Source organism: Anthonomus grandis, chromosome 14 (assembly GCF_022605725.1).
Source record: "Anthonomus grandis grandis chromosome 14, icAntGran1.3, whole genome shotgun sequence".
Classification (NCBI taxonomy): domain Eukaryota; kingdom Metazoa; phylum Arthropoda; class Insecta; order Coleoptera; family Curculionidae; genus Anthonomus; species Anthonomus grandis.
The window spans coordinates 17,133,568-17,148,537 of record NC_065559.1 but is presented as its reverse complement, the minus strand read 5'-3'; the positions used below and the strand labels follow the sequence as shown (position 1 = coordinate 17,148,537).

General features: G+C 34.2%; 2 protein-coding genes across 3 annotated transcripts in view; one reads left to right on the top strand and one right to left on the bottom strand.

Moving 5' to 3' along the window:
• The window catches only part of LOC126744391 (uncharacterized), a 184,066-nt gene that overhangs the window by 35,916 nt on the left and 133,180 nt on the right, over window positions 1-14,970 (top strand). The window lies entirely within an intron of this gene.
• The window catches only part of LOC126744387 (protein PALS1), a 463,284-nt gene continuing 451,111 nt past the window's right edge, over window positions 2,798-14,970 (bottom strand). Inside the window, exon 20 of the mRNA XM_050451770.1 lies at window positions 2,798-10,762. Coding sequence (XP_050307727.1) covers window positions 10,580-10,762 — 183 coding nt within the window. The 3' untranslated portion in view covers window positions 2,798-10,579. The remainder of the gene's footprint in view (window positions 10,763-14,970) is intronic.

Sequence of the window (14,970 nt, the reverse complement as noted above, 5' to 3'; positions counted from 1 at the left end):
TGTGCTTATTTTCTCTCCACCATTTTAATGGACCCTCTTTTCTCTGTGGTCTTTCATAGTCTAAAAATCTCTGAATTTCAACGATTGCTTTGCTAGTGGATGTACCTATTATTGGTTGGTCTTTTGCAGCAATTTCGTCAAATTCGGCCCATATTTCGTCATCGCTATCCATAGGATCAGAAGGTATTTTAGATATCCCGTTTATATCTTTATCTTTGTCGATGCATTGTTGAACTGAAAACTTTTCTGCAACTAGGCTTATAACATTTTTTCTTGCAATCTCTGCATTATTTTTATCCTTAAAGGCAATTTGTTTAAACCGTGGATCAAGAAATAACGCTATAGATAGAGTATTGCTGTTTTCTAACTTTCCAAACCTCTCATCAAGTGATTTACTAATTTTTTTTACAATATTTTTTATACATTTTAGAAACTGTTGCTTTGCAAAATTATTATAAATTGAAATTAATCCATTGGTAAGTGGAATGACAAGTGATGCGGTTAAATATTTTTCACTAGACACTGTTCACGTCACTTTTTCAAACGGTTTTAAAATTTGACAAAGTTGCCGCAAAATATCTAAATATATTGTGGTTTTTACTGCCTCTTCTAGTAATAAAAATCTTTCCAACATAAAAAATGTGGAATTCCACCGCGTGGACACGTCCTGTAATAATTTTAATGGATTTCCACTTCCCTGCGATCTCTGATATGCTAGTAATTTAGATGTAGCCGTATGACTCCTTTTAAAATGCCCTACGATACCCTTTACCTTGGTAATTATTTCAGTTATTTTTTCTTCTTTTAAGCCATCATTCACGACAAGGTTTAGGGTATGGGCAAAACAACCAAAATGTTTCCAACCTAATTCGTTCTGAATTGCAGCTTTAATATTGGCTGCATTATCAGAAACGACCATCAGAATTTTATTTTCTACGTTCCATTCTTTAAGCACCCTTTTTAATTCAGCAGCAAGATTTATGGAAGTATGTTGAACCGATAAATTTGAGCACTCTAAAAGAAGCGAGATTGGTACAAAATTCTCGTTCAGAAAATGCACTGTGATAGCCATGAAACTCTCCATATTTATCGACGTCCAACAGTCTGTAGTAACACACAGTTTCTTGGAACTTCTCAAAAGAAGACGAGTTTCGTTTAAACATTTTTCGTACATTGCAGGTATGAGTGTTCTTGATATTGTGTGTCTTGATGGTAATTCATAAGACGGATTTAAAGCTGCTACAAATTCACGAAAGGCAGGTTCCTCTACAATTCTAAATGGTTGAAAACTCTCTGTAAAAACTGTAAAAAGAGCCAGCAGCTTATCATCTATATTTTGTTTGCATTTTGGTGTTACTCTTTTAGGAATGTATGCAGAGATAGCAGTTTGACGAGGTCCTATAATACGGCCCGAATTAGAATGCAATGGCTTTAAAGAACTAGGAACATCGGGTTGATCACTGCTTTCATCTTTGCTTTTTGGATTTCTTGCAGCTTTGGAAGTACTTGATACTGCAACACTTTCACCAGTAGTCAACTGCGACAATTGGGAGTTCTAAAAAAAATTTAAATATTGATAAATAACATCACGTATAAACGAAAATGATAATAAATAAAACGCATCAGACATTTATGAGCGTCCATTTCTGAAATATTCTCTACCTTATAAAGAATAAATTTAAATTAATATAAGTAGGATCATCACCTCCAAAAACCTAGAATAAAAGTGGAAAATTGCACAAAAAATATGACATAATTTTCCTACCTTATTTTCTAAGTCCGATGAACACTCTTCGTTTGTAAAACCTAAGGAGACTGTGGGATGCTTGATTTCCATAATTTGATGTACTAGTCTTGTAGGATAATTTTGCACTACACAAATTACATTTTGCATAACTTTCGTCCAATTGAGTAAAAAAGTTCCATAAATAACTTATTTTTCTTCGTTTCGAAGGTAATGGCATATTTCAATTATAAAACTAATATTCAGTCTCTCACAAGCTAAAACTGAATTATTAATAAGAAAAAATGCATTTGGTCAAAGAATCAAGCTTACCTACTTGGGTAGCTAGTTACCACAAATAATTTATTATTTATGTGAAAACGCCTCGTTCACAATTTTGCTATTCACTTTGTACTTACTATCAAACTGTTAATAAGAAAGATACAGATAATGAAACCGATTAAAATATATTAATGTAAGAATTTAAAATATACACAGATACATAGGCACTAAATGGCTATCAATATCAATCGAATCATAAGTTAACATCTATTCCCGCCAAAATTTCTGCTATAAGCTACGATCAAAACGATGTCTCCAATTGACATAAATCTATCGCTCATCCGTCTCTCTCGTTTCTCCCCACAAACGAGAGAGACGGATAGACGATGGGAATCGGATAGTCTGTTTAACGACGGCCAATCGCTGATGCGAGATCGGGCGCGGACGAATACGATTGAATGTGGAATAGGTTCTTACTTCTTTCGGCTAATTTTGACGCGTATTGGTTTGTCTCAATGTGAACGCGCCTTTCTCATTCACAGTTTGACATTTCACAGTTTATTTTTAAGTTGTCATCAAGTCGTGAATGTGATTTTTTATTCACAGTGAATGATTCACAGGTAGTGAAATTTTGCTCAACCCTAGTTCTGTGGGTCTTGAGTAGGTTAAGTTGGCATTATTGCGATAATTTTTTAATTGTTAAGTGAAATGCCTATTAGATATCTCCGATCTCGTCAGCTATGACAGACACACTAATCCACTTGTTATAATTAAATATTAAAACAAAATTACTAGTGAGAAACTTTTATTTTTGAAATTCGAAACAATTATTTAAATGCATTACATATATATAATAAAATGGTTTAAATAATACAAAAAAAGAACCCGAATTCACGTAATTTATACGCGGGTTCATAATTAAACAATTTATTACGCCAAACGCCATGGGGTCTGGCTTATACATTATATACACCTCTAATATTATACCTTATATACACGTAAAATAACAATAAATAAACAAACTATGACTTTGGAGTAAAAATAGAAACCTACATATTAGAAAATGTGCAAATTTAAAAATTTGCTCGGAAAGGTACATTTTAAACTGAACTTTCTCGATAAAACTTTAGACTGATATTGCAAAAATTTAAAGTTTTCACGCCATTATTCAAATAGACGTAGTAATATAGAAACCACCACATTGCTTAAATTGGCTCGTTTCTACGTCAATTTTGCACTTAAAAATATAAAACGATTTTAAAATTATTCTGTACAATCTAAGAGATAAATTAATTACCCAACATATAATTAATTCATATATAAAAAATGACTGTCGATTAATTCTTAAAGAACGAGCAAAAGAAAAATAATTTTTTTATCACATTGGACCAAAACAACATGTAGTAGTTTTTCTTTAATATTATTTACTTCAATTCCTGCTCAATAAAAAAAAACTAACCGACAACCGTTTTCATTATTACATTAAAACCGGCCTGCAGACTACGCTATAAAACTCTTTTCTGCTAAAATAAATAATCGTGTCAATTTGGCACTTCTAATTTAATTTCATTTAGACAAATTTCTTCCTCCGCTAACATTTACTCGTATATAATTCAGTCTAATAATAAAACTATTTTCTATTTTTTTCTAACACATCGTATAATTCACAAAACTATTTTATCATATAATAATTAATAAAATATGTGCAGACCGGCAGTGGAGGCTATAAGGGTAAAACTATAATTATAATTTTTTTAACCCTATAGTAACCTTCGTGATTTGTTCTCAGTTTAATTTTGTTAATATATTATATAGCTATGAGACTGATAGTTTTGTTGACACTGATTAGCTCACAATTTAGCCTTAGGAACATTTTACATTTTTATATTTGTTGTCTTTCAGAAAACTATACATATATTTTTCACGTTTATGAACCCGAAGATTTAGTGTTTGTGTATATGCAAGAGTCTTGAGTAAGTTTAGGAAGAAAATAATGTATAGGACCGGTAATGTAGTAAAAAAAATTGTAGGTTTATCGCAGCTGAAAAAAATGTAAAGAAAGTGAAACTACCCTATATTTTGATTTAAGTGCATATTGCTTGTGGCGGCAATTCTTATTTTAATAACAAGGAAATAATTTACACCAAAAAAATACATTCAATATCAAAGTGGTCGGCAATGCCGTATCAGCACTTTTTGATTTTAAAAAATTGTCTCATAAATATATATTAAATGTAGAGGAGAAGGTACAATTATGGGCTAGACTTTGAATATGGGCTAGGGGGTTATCTCCGATTTTTGAGGTTATTCTGTAATAAGGGCTGGTTTTAGGTTTGTAATATGCGCTAGCCCATATAACTAAATATGCGGCAAAATTTAAAGGATTATTCCTTGGACTATTCTAAGGATATTTTGGGCGGAAAAGAATTTCAACCATCCAATTTTGGTAGTTTTAAAATTATTAATGTTGCCAAAATAAAAGTATAGCGTACTACACTGGACCTATTAAGTAATAAAAAATGTAACTAAATTCCGATTAACGTAGCTCAATAAACTTTAGTTTGTCAATTAGTTTCAAAATTTTAGAAAAATGTAGACGTGTATTTTTTGTGTTTAATACTTGAAGTCTTCTTAGTGAAGTCGTCTATCACTGGCTATACGAACGCCGAGATGGCTGACATGCAATACATTTATGGACTTGCTGATGGCAGTTCATTAGCAGCTAGTCGGTTATACCGTGAACGATTTCCCAATTGTAATGTGCCTAACAGAAAAACCTTTCAAAATATACATTAGGGACTTTGTGAAACAGGAGCATTGAAGTGAAATGAATATTGAAGGAAGGCACATGACAGTAGGAAATGTAGAACTAGAAAAGAATGTGCTGGCCATGGTAGGAAGAAGATCCAGGTACCTCTACTCGAAAAATTGCAAATACTTTAAATTTAAGTAACGGGACAATTTCGAAGATTCTTAGAGAAAATTTGTTGTACCCATACCACATAATATGTACAAGGCGTTCAAGCACTTCTTCCTGCAGATTTTCTTCCATGTATTGAAATCTGTCAATGGATTTTGCACACATTGGTTCAAATCCCTCAACTACTGACTCTTATTCTTTTAACCGATGAAGTTTCTCAAGAAATTCAATAAGGAATTTTCACAATAACCATGTTTGGGCAGAAGAAAATCCACATAAGGTGCTTAAAGATCGCTCTCAACATCAGTTCTCGATAAACGTTTGGATACGAATTATAGGTGACTTCCTAATTAGACCAGTATTTCTGCCACTCAAGACTTATCGGCGAGGTATACTGCAATTTTTTGGAACAAACGCTACCTCAGTTTCTGCAGGATGTGTCATTGGTTACAAGAAATACAATGTGGTTTATGCACTATGGTGCACCAGCGCATTTTAGCATTTTGGCTCGACAAGATCGCTGGATTGATCGAGGTGGATTTCACGTATGGCCTACTCTAAACCTAACACATAAATTCATTAGTTTATACTACACCAGTGGAAGATGTAGAATATTTGAGAAATCGAATAATTGCTAGATGTAACAGTTCAGGAGTCGAATTCTTTCAAAAACACTTTGGATTCTTGCATCCGAGCGGAGGGTAGTCATTTTCAACAGTTCATGTAGATTAAGAAACATTACATGTAATTTTTGGTAATAAATAATTGTTATTGTGAAATTCCTTTTTCGCTTCGTATCTTCCAAACAAAGTATCCTATTAAAAATCATAAAAGAAGAAAATATCCTTAGAATAGGAATAAAACCTTAGATTTTTCCGCATGTTTAGTACACACTCTGTATAATTATATTGTTACGTTTTGTTTTAAAATGCCTAACACATGACACAAACTTATGATAACCACCAATTTGACCTCCAAAGAACGAAGGACATGGGATAAAGAGAATCTCAAAAGAGCTGTTCAAGCAGGAAAAAAAGTATGGGCACCCTAAAGGCATAAAAAACCTTTGGTGTTCCAAGGGCAACGGTGCAGCAATTAGCCCAAATAGTGTAGAGCAGGCTGTTGAAATTAAAAGAGACGAAAGACAGTTTTGGATACAAAGTTGAAAGAAATCTACATTCTTGACTTGGAAGAAGTTTTATGGCTTAACCCGCAACGACGACTAATGGCGTTCTAGTTAGCAGAGCAATACGGTATAAGTTATCCTATTGAAAACACATAAAGAGCAGGAAAATGTTGGTCAGTGTATTTTTAAAAAAGTATCAGAATTCCCTGTCGGTTAAAAAACCCACTTCAAAAATATTCTCTAACCCACTTCTTAAATTCTGTGACACTCGTGTCACAGAATTTAACGAAGAGAGTTACGTTAATATTTTTTTACGCTTCTGGAACGCGTACGAGAAGTATAGGTTCCTTGCTAATAATGTATTCAACGTGGATGAAACTGATCTGACTATTGTGCTGATGTATTAGGTCGTAAGGGTAAAAGAAATATTGCATCATTGACGTAACTAGAAAGAGGTTCTGTAATAACTTTGATGCCTTTGAAGCCTGCATGAGTGCAGCGGAAGACTTCGTACCACTAATGCTCATTTTTTCTCGAAAAAAATATGAAAAATAGTCAACATATGAAAGGCGCCCCTTCATGCTCAATAGCGGCAGTTCATCCCAGCAGATGGATTCAGACTACGTCAGGTTCACCCAGTTGTTCAGACATTTCATCGATATAGTAAAACCGTCTGCATCTTCGCCTGTTCTTCTGATTTTAGATGGACATTATAGTACACACATCGCCAAAAGTCTTGGACCCCTTGAAAATTTTGTATAAGAGTATTTAGCTGACGTTCAGTTTCTGGGCATGTAAAGTATATTGTTTTAGCATTTCACTGAACAAAAAATGTTTCTAAGATACTGTTTGATCTCGACCAGAGGCAATTTTGATAATATGAGTCTTCATATTTATGGCTTGCTATTCACATTTGGTGTATGTTTTGTTTGAAAATGCCGGGAAAGATAATTTCACTGTTTGATAGAGCAAGAATAGTGGCTTTGCACCAAGAACATTATTCAAATCACGCAATTTCAAATCGTCTGAGTATTCCTAGAAGTTCAGTAGTTCGTATTATAAATTTATACAAAGAAACTGGAAGCGCTAATCGAAGACGTGGAACTGGTAGCCTGAGAGTAATAACTGAAAGAGAAGATCGCTATGTAACAAATTTCGTTCGTCGAAACCGTTCAGTTTCGGTTACAGCGTTACGTGACAACTTTTTAAGGACGTACCGAAGACCAATATCAGCTACCACTAGAAGAAGGAGGCTTCATGCTGCCAATTTAAGATCTAGAAGAGTTTTACGTGTCTAGGAACACCTATAATACATCTATGTGTTGAACATAGGTGCACGACTTCATTGGATACAGGAACATAGAGGATGGCTTTTACCCCTTGGCTTAGTTTAGTAGGTGATATAATAACTTAACACGAATAACTTTTCTGTTCCGGACAACAATATCGTTAAAGACAAAGTCTCAGTTGAATGTTGAGCCACCCAGTTCAGACCATGCGGAGCCCGGTTCATCTGGAGTGCAAACAAAATCTCCTAATAGAAACAACGCAGAACCTGCTCCATCTAGAATGGAAAAAATTTTGTCACCCTATGATGTTTTACCAGTCCCGACATTTAAAAGAAAACAACTGGGGTAGAAAACAAACAGGAGTAGAAAAGCATCGCAAGCAGCGGTAATTACCTCGTTACCTTATAAAAACGAATTAGTACTAAGTACTATTTGCTAATAAAAATAAATAAAATGTTAAGTCCATTAACACATATGAACCTACTGTTCCGTAATCGGGACATGTAAATATTACGTCATGCAATAACAGATGTCGCCATTATATCATGAATATGAACATTTAGCTAGCTTGCTGATACAATTCTTCTTTTTGACAGTATGGAAGTAACGTCTGAATCATTGTCGTAGCTTGTATACTGCGCACGTAAAAATTGTTATTTTATTTGAGCCTAACATGATGAAGGACCAATGAGGCAATGAACAAAAAATTTCAAGAATACTCTCCTTTTGCAGAGCATCATAGTGTTGATGAAGCTATGGTACCTTATTATGGGCGACACACCTGTAAGCAGTTTATCCGTGCAAAACCCATCAGATGGGTCTATAATATTTGAACCGGGGCTACAAGGTCGGGGTACATTTGTTGGTTTGATCCTTACCAGGAAGTGTCACGACTTTGCCGAAAAAATATAAAGATTTGGGATTAGGGGTCAGCGTAGTTCTGCAGTATGTCGATATTCTAAGACAGTTAAATGATCGTCAATCATATATTCTTCCTCTTTTTATTCAATTCCTCTAGTACAAGAACTGATACAAAAAAATATTCAAGGAACAGGAGCTGTGCGAGAAAATAGACTTTCTAAGTGTCCTCTAATAACGTCAAAAGATATCAAGAAAAAAGAACGGGGAATGTATTTTTACAGCTTAGCTGATGAAAACATTATAGTATGCAAGTGGGATGTGGTGGATGTGTCTGTTCAAACTGCTTGGCAACTGCATAGACTTTCTGGTGGAAAAATCGCTCAGATGGAATCCAGAAAAAGTTTGGGTACAGGTATTTTGGAAACAAACCACAAAAAGAAGTCCTTAGAACCAGGAAAAATTTACATCAACATTTCAGGTATACCATTCCCCGTTCCAGTATGCCACCAGGCTAGACCATTTGGTTATTCACTAAGGAAAGCAAACCCGCTGTGGATTTTGCCACAAAAATTCTTTTTTCATTTGCCATAAATGTAAAGTGGCTTTGCATCCTAAGGACTGCTTTTTTACTCACCACAGTTCTTCATCATTTTGCATTCTATAGTTTCCAGGATATTGATGTCTATGTCCATATGCTCTCTGATTTCAATATTACATATTCTGCCTTTTTTGGTTAGTTAGCATCATCTGCGCCAGCAGTTCATTTCCATTATTCTTATTTTAAATGCATCTTTTTTATTTATCATCCAAAGCTCTGAGCTATATGTAACAATTCTTTCTACGATCCTTTTGTAGATTGAAATTTTTGTATTGATGCGATTATGTCAGAGTATACTATTTAGTTGTCGTATAGCTGAATTACCTTTTCCAGTTCCTATTTCTATTTTTTTTTTGTTCCGATCATTTGAAATGCTTACACCGGAATAGCGGAATATTTATAGCTGTCAGTATTTTCGATTTACGTCTCATAATTCTAAATACCTACCTTCACCTCTCACCACTACATACGTTTTTGATGGGTTAATTGATAAACTCAGTTGGTGTATTCTTCGTCTATTTTTTGTAACATGTAGTGGATATCATCCTGCTCTTCTGCAAGTATTATTTGGTCATTCGCAAAATTTAAGCTCTACTGATCTCCAATTGGAATACCCAAAGGTTCAAATTTTTTTTTAGGTTTCCAAAACTCCCTCCAATTAATTCGTAAGGAGTGTAGGTGTAATGCAGCAGCCTTGGCGAAGTCCTTTGGTTACCTTTGTCTGATTGCCATCGACATGGCCATACCATTTCTTCATATTATATATCCTTTCGACAAAGGATGGACCTACGATGGCCAAAGCGAATACTACAGTGGGTTTCCACCCACCACAGAAAAAGGGGCAGACCAAGAAGATCAAGGAGAGAAGAATTATACTGTGAAATGGAAAACAGAGGTCTACAACACACAACACAACAGAGGTTTACATAACTGGAAAGAAAGTGTTGAAAACTAGAATGCGAGAAACGGATCATTTATCCCTATATTTTCATTGTAGGGATAATAACTAGAAAGAGATATCACATATTATTATAGATCTAACAAAAATAAAAAGCTACCAGCATATTTGAAAAAAAAAATCAACTAAGTAAGATGACAACATAAAATAACGATAAATTAATACTCTATTCTGGAAACTAGAGGCTGATTGTACCAAGAAATGTATGCATTAAACTTAGATTGAATGGCATGTATAAAGTTTCTCGAAATAAGAAATATAAATTTATTAGCTACAAGTAACCTACTTATGAATTTTACGAAATTAATTAACTTTTTTTTAAAGTGACTCCTTTGTTCGACATTTTATTGATAGACAAGAAAAAACTAAATTGTGAGCAAATCAATTTTTTTTACATTCTTTTGAAATTTTATATTGTCCTTATTTATTCTTTTAATATGAGCAGACTAAATGTATGACCAATTTAATATAATTTTCTAAATACCTAAGCCGTTTATAAAATTATATTACTTATTTTTTTCATTTAATAGGTTTTCTGTAAATTTTGTTAAATTATAATCGACCGCAATATACGTTTGTGATGCTTAGTAAATATCCAACAAAGGTTTTAAAGTGAATTCCTGTATTTTTCATCCTAAAACAGGAATGTTGCGACTAGAAATAAATCTGACCTCATTCAAACGATTTAGTATTAAATCGACTTGCAGTAATGACTTGCAAAAAAGTAACAATTATAATATCGGAAGAAATTAGACTTCTGAATTTAATTTTGATAGTGACCTTCGGTTAGAATCTGTCACGATTCTACCGCTTTAGTATTCCCTACGTGGACTTAACCCAAGCCGCCGGCACCCATTGCGGTTCCCTTTCAAGGCTGTTGATTTCACAGAGCAGATCGTGGTACGCTCTCTCGGTATCATTGTTAATAATTATCATGTCGAAGTAGTGGCCGTATTTGTTTTCCATTTCGCGAGCTTTGTCTATTATGTCCACCAAGTCTTCTTCCTGTTGGCAAAACAAATAATTTCATTAATTAATTAATTAAATTTGTTGGTTAACATGTTGGCATTTTTTACTAATCACGGAAAGTGTATGACATAAAATTTTAAATATTTTCGGCTTTCGTAACACATCCAGTCTGTCGGATAAAAACATACAGGCTTGTGATTTAATAACGGATATATTCAATGAAATAGTTTTTTTTTAAATCCTCGATTTTTATTTGGATAGGGCATAATGTTGACATCAAATGTAAATGTACAAGGTATCGCAAAAAAGTATGACAGAAAAATATTTTTTTCTTAAATGGAACCTCTTGTATACATGGTGTAACGAAATTTCATCGCAATATTTTACCAGCCGCATTACCGAGTGTTTTATAATTACTATTTTGAAGATGGTTTTTTGTTAATATTTTCAAAAGGCCTGGTCGTTATTTTTCGAAATTTTTATCGTATACTACTGTTATTGTTACTATACTCTATTTCAGAAATGTATAGAGTAATAAACTAGGGAATTCCGTTGTGTTTGGCTAAATTTCGTGGTCGTTCATAGACGTAGAGACTTATAATATTTAGTAATTTAATTTTAATGGATTAAATGCCTTTATTTTGAAAGAGATTAAATACTTTTGTATAGGTACCTTAACGCTTTGTAGAATGCAAAAATGGGGACAGGTAATATATACAGAATATAAATACTTTTAAATCATAATTTAAACTGTGCAAAAAATTGTTGAAAGATGTTCTCGAATGACTGAAATTGGAAAGTCCACCATTTTCAAATTGTTGCAAGAAAGAAAAGTAGCAGGTCAAGTGGAATCTCTCAAGCAAAAGCCAGGACGACCAACAAAAGTCTTTGATGAAAATACTTATGTATGTATAATTAATAATAATGTATAATTCAAAGAAAAGTTCACTCTTTTTATTTTAAAAAGGAAATACCCACCCTAGGCAAAATTTTATAGAAAAGTTTAAAGAATATGGATTTTGCTTGGGAAAAGCATAACCGAAAGCACTTTTACTGGAGAGCGACGAAATTGTTTTCTGGAGACGAAAATACTTGAGAAGTATCAAGCAGTACCGCAGGCAGCAAAAGAAAGTTTTTCTATCTTGATGAGACATGGATTAACGAAGGTTATATAGTTCAAAAAATATGACAAGACAAAAATATAACCAGTGCTCGCCAAGCTTTTATAGAAGGCCTGTCTACGAGTATTAAAGTGCCTTCGAAAAAAGGAAAAAGACTAATAATCACACATATTGAAAGCGAAGAGGGATTTTTAAAAGAAGGTCTGTTAACCTTTGAGTCGACTCGCACAGGAGACTACCATGAAGACATAAACTCAGACGTTTTCGAAGATTATTTTGGTGAAATGATAAAATTTCTTCCGGCTAATTCTGTGGTGGTTATGGATAACGCAAGCTATCATACACGGCGAATGGAGAAGACGCCAACTTCTTGTTGGAAAAAGCAAGAAATTATCGATTGGCTGACTGCAAAAGGTTTTGCGTTTAACGCAAATTTGATAAAAAAGAACTGCTGGCCATAGCAAACTTACACAAAATTCGTTTACTCGTGAATACGCCATGGAAGATATAGCCAAAAAATATAATATAACTATACTACGCTTACCACCATATCGTTGCGAACTAAATCCTATAGAACTGATATGGGCGTTTTTAAAAAAAGAAAATGTTTGCTACAAATTGTTTTGAAAAAATAATTTGTAGCAAGACAAAACACGACTTTTTAAATAAAAGATGTAAAGCTACTGTTTGATCAAGCCATTTCGGAAGCGACACCAGAGAATTGGCGAAAAGCAGTTGAAAATGTAATTAAGCAAGAGGACAAAATGTGGGATCTTAACAACCTGATCGATCAGACAGTCGACCCTTTAATTATAATGTCAAGAGGTGATGACGTAGTTCGTCAGATGACGAAGACTATAATCCATCATAATTTAATTGTTATATACTCTGTGCAAAAAGTTCCAAATCCAAAAGTGTAATTTTCAACCGTTTTGCTCTACATATTATGTTCAATAAATTTGTAAAAAAAATATATTATTCTATTTAAACAAAAGTAACTTTTATTCACGATTCCGTTGTAAGGCTCCCTGTATACCTAAAAATATTTTTATAATATAGATCTAAAAGATATCTATAAACTTTCTTTGGGACACTTTTATAGTTATGTACAGGGTGCGGCATAACTGTCTCCCTATTTTTAACCTTCCCTCGTAATGCCGTGCGGCGTCGCAGAATAGTGGAGAACCGCCACTAAGAGCCGTATGGGAAACAGTTTTGTTTAAACATGTTTTAGTCTGAAGCATCATGTGGACCAACGCACAGCGCGCATTCGTCGTGGAAGTGTACCTCCGCGAAAATCGGTCAGTTATTGCTGCGCAACGAGCGTTCCGGATAAGGTTCCAAATTCCGCGAAATGAAGGAATCCCGGACCGAAAATCAATTGTGTTGTGGGTCAAGAACTTCAGAGAATCTGTTATCAAAAAAGGAGGTGGACGGCCACGGACAGCTCGGAAACCCGAAAACATCGAGACTGTGAGACGCTCATTTTTACGGTCACCTAGACGTTCTGCACGGAGACACGCAGCTGCCCTTCGTTTATCTGACCTCACTGTGCGAAGAATTCTTCACAAGGATCTTCATTTTCATCCATACAAGTTGATTCTGGCACAGGAATGATAAAAACGTGATTGGAACAATGGACGGGCATGTGAAATTATGCTTCAAAATTTACCTCAGGGCGCAGCTTTTTTTAGTGACGAGGCACATTTTTACTTGTCTGGCTGGGTAAACAAGCAAAACTTTCGGTATTGGGCCGCCGATAATTCGAGAAAGATACACGAGAAGCCTCTACATAGTGAGAAAGTGACAGTTTGGTGCGCCGTGTCTGAAATGGGGATAATCGTCCCTTACTTCTTTGAAGAAGAAAATCACGCTGTTACTGTCAATTCGGAACGCTATATAGCGATGATTTACAATTTTTTTGCCCCAGCCTTTGCAGTACTCAATGTGCAATGTGCGAATAGTGGCAAATAAATTTTCACCATTTTGATAATAATTCTTGACAATCAGGACGTTGTTCTACCGTGTTACTTTATGTTTACTAACTCCCATCTGACAGCTTTCGATCTGTCACGTTATAACTATGTGACATTATGACTGGCAAGCAAGGCGCGCAATTCAAATCTTGCCTTCTTATTGAACTATACTTTATTATTAAAAATCCAATCAAAACAGTGTACACATTTTTGATAAAATACTTCTGAATTCGTCCTTGTTTCTACACATCACAGTTTTTGTCATCTGGTGTACAACAGTCAATAATGTACTGGTACTCGTACTTATATTAACTGAATGAAAAATGTAATTTGCAGTTCCATTTTATTTTATGTGAAAATGTATGCGACGGAGGAGGATTTCCACCCCCCCCCCCCCATGTCTTTTTAAGACCGATATATCCCTACCTCCGTCTACAAGAAGAATAGCTGATGATCTTAATGTGTCTCCTATATATAGCTCAAGATGGGGGTTGTTCACAAAATTGGCAATCTTCTACTCTATTGAAGCAAATTTGTTTATGTCAATAGTCTGGTGCAGCAGGACGGATTTTTGTGTCTAACATCAATATAGATTTTACATATTTTATAGAACATATCAGTAAATGTTCTGGAAGTTTTTGTCTTATCTATATCCTGATCTTGGATCCTTAATATGAGTTATTTGCATCTGTCGCAACTTAGTACTACGGCATGCGCCAGCAGTTACTATAAAATTTATATTAAATATTTTAAATTAAAAAAAAAAAATAATTAATCAGTACTTAAAGGCATGTGTTTTTTTTCAATCCTTCCTATGGTTGCTAGATGATTCTTATCTGATGTCTCGTTGATAAATTTATTAATTTCTTCCAAAGTAAGGTTTTTGCTTTTTTTGCACAATATCTCTCCGGCTTTCTGTTCAAAAATGCGATGAGTTTCGATTAACTTTTAACCTGAATATTATCATTTAATACCAGCGTGCATTTTTAGCATAGAATAATGCGCCTACACCGAAGATTATTTATATTTATGAGAAAGTTAATGTACTAAGATCACTTTTTCACAACTTGATGAACACAAAATGAATTCACATTTCGCGTTTTTCTTCAGTCCATGAAGTTTTATTTTGCTTTACAGCTTACAGCCA